This window comes from Denticeps clupeoides, chromosome 4 (assembly GCF_900700375.1).
Source record: "Denticeps clupeoides chromosome 4, fDenClu1.1, whole genome shotgun sequence".
Lineage (NCBI taxonomy): Eukaryota > Metazoa > Chordata > Actinopteri > Clupeiformes > Denticipitidae > Denticeps > Denticeps clupeoides.
The window spans coordinates 23,748,099-23,754,648 of NC_041710.1; the positions used below are offsets into that span (position 1 = coordinate 23,748,099).

At 40.7% G+C, this 6,550-nt stretch overlaps 1 protein-coding gene across 1 annotated transcript; it reads right to left on the reverse strand.

The window, feature by feature from the left end:
* Window positions 1-256: 256 nt before the first annotated feature.
* Window positions 257-6,024, reverse strand: LOC114787867 (mucin-22-like; the record flags this gene model as incomplete). The annotated part of the gene is made up of 8 exons (XM_028975771.1): window positions 257-287; window positions 1,625-2,244; window positions 2,860-2,913; window positions 3,196-3,332; window positions 3,564-3,686; window positions 4,089-4,407; window positions 5,248-5,421; window positions 5,977-6,024. Coding segments are annotated over 8 exons (1,506 nt in total), but the record flags the coding sequence as incomplete, so codon positions are not given.
* Window positions 6,025-6,550: the final 526 nt, after the last annotated feature.

Consider the following 6,550-nt stretch of genomic DNA (forward strand, 5'->3'; position numbering starts at 1 on the left):
TGTCGATTCACCTGTAGTCAACTGAGAGGTAGTAGTGCCTAAAGTAGAAGGTGTTGTCGAACTCAATTGTTGTGTAGACACAGAAGTTGTTGCAGATGACGTGGTTGTCTCAGATGTAGCCGGTTCAACAGTTCCTGCTGTTTTGAGCTGTGTTTTAGCTTCAGAAGTGGATGATGGAGAAACTAATGTTGTCGTAGAAACTGATTCTGTTGTAGACAAATCTTCAATGTTTGTAGCTGATACCACAGTCGTCGATTCACCTGTAGTCAACTGAGATGTAGAAGTGCCTAAAGTCGAAGGTGTTGTCAAACTCAATTGTGTTGTAGACACAGACGTTGATGCAGTTGATGTGATTGTCTCAGTTTTTGTAGGTTGCAAAGTTTCTGTTATTGTGAGCTGTGTGGTTGCTTCAGAAGTGGTTGAAGGAGAAAGGGTTGTTGTAGTATTAATTGAATCTGCTGCAGCCAAAGCTTCTGTTGTAGTGGTTGGTCCCACCTTTGCAAATCCCTCTGTAGTCAACTGAGATGTAGTAGTGCTTAAAAGAGAAGCTGTAGTTGTACTTAATAATGATGTAGACACATAAGCTGTTGCAGATGACATGGTTGTCTCAGATGTAGTAGCATCAATAGTTCCTGCTGTTTTGAGCTGTGTTGTTGCTTCAGAAGTAGTTGAAGGAGAAACTAATGTTGTCGTGGAAACTGATTCTGTTGTAGACAAATCTTCAATGTTTGTAGCTGATACCACAGTTGTCGATTCACCTGTAGTCAACTGAGATGTCGTAGTGCCTAAAGTAGAAGTGTTTGTGAAAGTCAATTTTGGTGTAGACACAGAAGTTGTTTCTGATGACGTGGTTGTCCCTTCACCTGTAGTCAACTGAGATGTAGTAGTGCCTAAAGTAGAAGGTGTTGTCAAAGTCAATTGTTGTGTAGACACAGAAGTTGTTGCAGATGCCGTGGTTGTCTCAGATATAGGAGGTTCAACAGTTCCTGCTGTTTTGAGCTGTGTTGTTGCTTCAGAAGTGGATGAAGGAGAAACTAATGTTGTGGTAGAAACTGATTCTGTTGTAGACAAATCTTCAATGTATGTAGCTGATACCACAGTTGTGGATTCAACTGTAGTCAACTGAGAGGTAGTAGTGCCTAAAGTAGAAGGTGTTGTCAAACTCAAGTGTAGTGTAGACACAGAAGTTGTTGCAGATGCCGTGGTTGTCTCAGATGTACTAGCATCAACAGTTCCTGCTGTTTTGAGATGTGTTGTTGCTTCAGAAGTAGTTGAAGGAGAAACTAATGTTGTCGTGGAAACTGATTCTGTTGTAGACAAATCTTCAATGTTTGTAGCTGATACCACAGTTGTCGATTCACCTGTAGTCAACTGAGAGGTAGTAGTGCCTAAAGTAGAATGTGTTGTCGAACTCAATTGTTGTGTAGACACAGAAGTTGTTGCAGATGACGTGGTTGTCTCAGATGTAGCCGGTTCAACAGTTCCTGCTGTTTTGAGCTGTGTTGTTGCTTCAGAAGTGGATGAAGGAGAAACTAATGTTGTGGTAGAAACTGATTCTGTTGTAGACAAATCTTCAATGTCTGTAGCTGATACCACAGTTGTGGATTCACCTGTAGTCAACTGAGAGGTAGTAGTGCCTAAAGTAGAAGGTGTTGTCAAACTCAATTGTGTTGTAGACACAGACGTTGTTGCAGTTGATGTGGTTGTCTCAGTTTTTGTAGGTTGCAAAGTTTCTGTTATTGTGAGCTGTGTGGTTGCTTCATAAGTGGTTGAAGGAGAAAGGGTTGTTGTAGTATTAATTAAATCTGCTGCAGCCAAAGCTTCCGTTGTAGTGGTTGGTCCCACCGTTGCAAATCCCTCTGTAGTCAACTGAGATGTAGTAGTGCTTAAAACAGAAGCTGTAGTTGTACTTAATAATGATGTAGACACATAAGCTGTTGCAGATGACATGGTTGTCTCAGATGTAGTAGCATCAATAGTTCCTGCTGTTTTGAGCTGTGTTGTTGCTTCAGAAGTAGTTGAAGGAGAAACTAATGTTGTCGTGGAAACTGATTCTGTTGTAGACAAATCTTCAATGTTTGTAGCTGATACCACAGTTGTCGATTCACCTGTAGTCAACTGAGATGTCGTAGTGCCTAAAGTAGAAGTGTTTGTGAAAGTCAATTTTGGTGTAGACACAGAAGTTGTTTCTGATGACGTGGTTGTCCCTTCACCTGTAGTCAACTGAGATGTAGTAGTGCCTAAAGTAGAAGGTGTTGTCAAAGTCAATTGTTGTGTAGACACAGAAGTTGTTGCAGATGCCGTGGTTGTCTCAGATATAGGAGGTTCAACAGTTCCTGCTGTTTTGAGCTGTGTTGTTGCTTCAGAAGTGGATGAAGGAGAAACTAATGTTGTGGTAGAAACTGATTCTGTTGTAGACAAATCTTCAATGTATGTAGCTGATACCACAGTTGTGGATTCAACTGTAGTCAACTGAGAGGTAGTAGTGCCTAAAGTAGAAGGTGTTGTCAAACTCAAGTGTAGTGTAGACACAGAAGTTGTTGCAGATGCCGTGGTTGTCTCAGATGTACTAGCATCAACAGTTCCTGCTGTTTTGAGATGTGTTGTTGCTTCAGAAGTAGTTGAAGGAGAAACTAATGTTGTCATGGAAACTGATTCTGTTGTAGACAAATCTTCAATGTTTGTAGTTGATACCACAGTTGTCGATTCACCTGTAGTCAACTGAGAGGTAGTAGTGCCTAAAGTAGAATGTGTTGTCGAACTCAATTGTTGTGTAGACACAGAAGTTGTTGCAGATGACGTGGTTGTCTCAGATGTAGCCGGTTCAACAGTTCCTGCTGTTTTGAGCTGTGTTGTAGCTTCAGAAGTGGATGATGGAGAAACTAATGTTGTCGTAGAAACTGATTCTGTTGTAGACAAATCTTCAATGTTTGTAGCTGATACCACAGTCGTCGATTCACCTGTAGTCAACTGAGATGTAGTAGTGCCTAAAGTCGAAGGTGTTGTCAAACTCAATTGTGTTGTAGACACAGACGTTGTTGCAGTTGATGTGATTGTCTCAGTTTTTGTAGGTTGCAAAGTTTCTGTTATTGGGAGCTGTGTGGTTGCTTCAGAAGTGGTTGAAGTAGAAAGGGTTGTTGTAGTATTAATTGAATCTGCTGCAGCCAAAGCTTCTGTTGTAGTGGTTGGTCCCACCATTGCAAATCCCTCTGTAGTCAACTGAGATGTAGTAGTGCTTAAAACAGAAGCTGTAGTTGTACTTAATGATGGTGTAGACAGATAAGCCGTTGCAGATGACATGGTTGTCTCAGATGTAGTAGCATCAATAGTTCCTGCTGTTTTGAGCTGTGTTGTTGCTTCAGAAGTAGTTGAAGGAGAAACTAATGTTGTCGTGGAAACTGATTCTGTTGTAGACAAATCTTCAATGTTTGTAGCTGATACCACAGTTGTCGATTCACCTGTAGTCAACTGAGATGTCGTAGTGCCTAAAGTAGAAGTGTTTGTAAAAGTCAATTTTGGTGTAGACACAGAAGTTGTTTCTGATGACGTGGTTGTCCCTTCACCTGTAGTCAACTGAGATGTAGTAATGCCTAAAGTAGACGGTGTTGTCAAAGTCAATTGTTGTGTAGACACAGAAGTTGTTGCAGATGCCGTGGTTCTCTCAGATGTACTAGCATCAACAGTTCCTGCTGTTTTGAGCTGTGTTGTTGCTTCAGAAGTAGTTGAAGGAGAAACTAATGTTGTCGTGGAAACTGATTCTGTTGTAGACAAATCTTCAATGTTTGTAGCTGATACCACAGTTGTCGATTCACCTGTAGTCAACTGAGAGGTAGTAGTGCCTAAAGTAGAAGGTGTTGTCGAACTCAATTGTTGTGTAGACACAGAAGTTGTTGCAGATGACGTGGTTGTCTCAGATGTAGCCGGTTCAACAGTTCCTGCTGTTTTGAGCTGTGTTGTAGCTTCAGAAGTGGATGATGGAGAAACTAATGTTGTCGTAGAAACTGATTCTGTTGTAGACAAATCTTCAATGTTTGTAGCTGATACCACAGTCATCGATTCACCTGTAGTCAACTGAGATGTAGTAGTGCCTAAAGTCGAAGGAGTTGTCAAACTCAATTGTGTTGTAGAAACAGACGTTGTAGCAGTTGATGTGATTGTCTCAGTTTTTGTTGGTTGCAAAGTTTCTGTTATTGTGAGCTGTGTGGTTGCTTCAGAAGTGGTTGAAGGAGAAAGGGTTGTTGTAGTATTAATTGAATCTGCTGCAGCCAAAACTTCCGTTGTAGTGGTTGGTCCCACCGTTGCAAATCCCTCTGTAGTCAACTGAGAGGTAGTAGTGCCTAAAGTAGAAGGTGTTGTCAATGTCAATTGTTGTGTAGACACAGAAGTTGTTGCAGATGCCGTGGTTGTCTCAAAAGTAGTAAGTTCAACAGTTCCTGCTGTTTTGAGCTGTGTTGTTGCTTCAGAAGTAGTTGATGGAGAAACTAATGTTGTCGTGGAAACTGATTCTGTTGTAGACAAATCTTCAATGTTTGTAGCTGATACCACAGTTGTCGATTCACCTGTAGTCAACTGAGAGGTAGTAGTGCCTAAAGTAGAAGGTGTTGTCGAACTCAATTGTTGTGTAGACACAGAAGTTGTTGCAGATGACGTGGTTGTCTCAGATGTAGCCGGTTCAACAGTTCCTGCTGTTTTGAGCTGTGTTGTAGCTTCAGAAGTGGTTGAAGGAGAAACTAATGTTGTGGTAGAAACTGATTCTGTTGTAGAAAAATCTTCAATGTTTGTAGCTGATACCACAGTTGTCGATTCACCTGTAGTCAACTGAGATGTAGTAGTGCCTAAAGTAGAAGGTGTTGTCAAACTCAATTGTGTTGTAGACACAGACGTTGTTGCAGTTGATGTGATTGTCTCAGTTTTTGTAGGTTGCAAAGTTTCTGTTATTGTGAGCTGTGTGGTTGCTTCAGAAGTGGTTGAAGGAGAAAGGGTTGTTGTAGTATTAATTGAATCTGCTGCAGCCAAAGCTTCCGTTGTAGTGGTTGGTCCCACCGTTGCAAATCCCTCTGTAGTCAACTGAGATGTAGTAGTGCTTGAAACAGAAGCTGTAGTTGTGCTTAATGATGGTGTAGACACAGAAGTTGTTGCAGATGCCGTGGTTGTCTCAAAAGTAGTAGGTTCAACAGTTCCTGCTGTTTTGAGCTGTGTTGTTGCTTCAGAGGTGGATGAAGGAGAAACTAATGTTGTAGAGGAAACTGATTCTGTTGTAGACAAAAATTCAATGTCTGTAGCTGATACCACAGTTGTGGATTCACCTGTAGTCAACTGAGATGTCGTAGTGCCTAAAGTAGAAGTGTTTGTGAAAGTCAATTTTGTTGTGGACACAGAAGTTGTTTCTGATGACGTGGTTGTCCCTTCACCTGTTGTCAACTGAGATGTAGTAGTGCCTAAAGTAGAAGGTGTTGTCAAAGTCAATTGTTGTGTAGACACAGAAGTTGTTGCAGATGCCGTGGTTGTCTCAGATATAGTAGGTTCAACAGTTCCTGCTGTTTTGAGCTGTGTTGTTGCTTCAGAAGTGGATGAAGGAGAAACTAATGTTGTCGTGGAAACTGATTCTGTTGTAAACAAATCTTCAATGTTTGTAGTTGATACCACAGTTGTGGATTCACCTGTAGTCAACTGAGACGTCGTAGTGCCTAAAGTAGAAGGGTTTGTGAAAGTAAATTTTGGTGTAGACACAAAAGTTGTTGCAGATGACGTGGTTGTCTCAGATGTAGTCGGTTCAACAGTTCCTGCGGTTTTGAGCTGTGTTGTTGCTTCAGAAGTAGTTGAAGGAGAAACTAATGTTGTCGTGGAAACTGATTCTGTTGTAAACAAATCTTGAATGTTTGTAGCTGATACCACAGTTACCCCTTCACCTGTAGTCAACTGAGATGTAGTAGTGCCTAAAGTAGAAGGTGTTGTCGAACTCAATTGTTGTGTAGACACAGAAGTTGTTGCAGATGATGTGCTTGTCTCAGATGTAGTAAGTTCAACAGTTCCTGCTGTTTTGAGCTGTGATGGTTCTTCAGAAGTGGTTGAAGGAGAAACTAATGTTTTAGAAGAAACTGATTCTGTTGTAGACAAGTCTTCACTTGTGGTTGATTCCACGGTACTAGTTTTACTTCTAATAAACTGTGATGTAGTAGTGCCTAAAGCAGAAACTGTATTGATACTTAAATTTGGTGTAGACACATAACTTGTTATTGTTGACGTGGTTGTCTCTGGTGTTTTAGATGTAATAGATATAATCTGGGTTGTTTGACTTTCAGTTGCAGTTTTTACTGTTTTAGTTATTTGAGAGGACATTGTTGCACTATAAAGTGTAGTTGATTTTGCTGTTGCTGAAGCTTCAATTGTCGTGGTTAACGTGGTCGAAGGTGCAGTTGTTGCAGTCATTGATTCAGTTAATGATGAAGCTTCAGTTTCTGAGCTAAATTTTACATGAGATATAGTTTAAGAATAAACTCTAAATATTTTGTACAAACATTCACCAAAAATATTTTATACTTACGTTTGA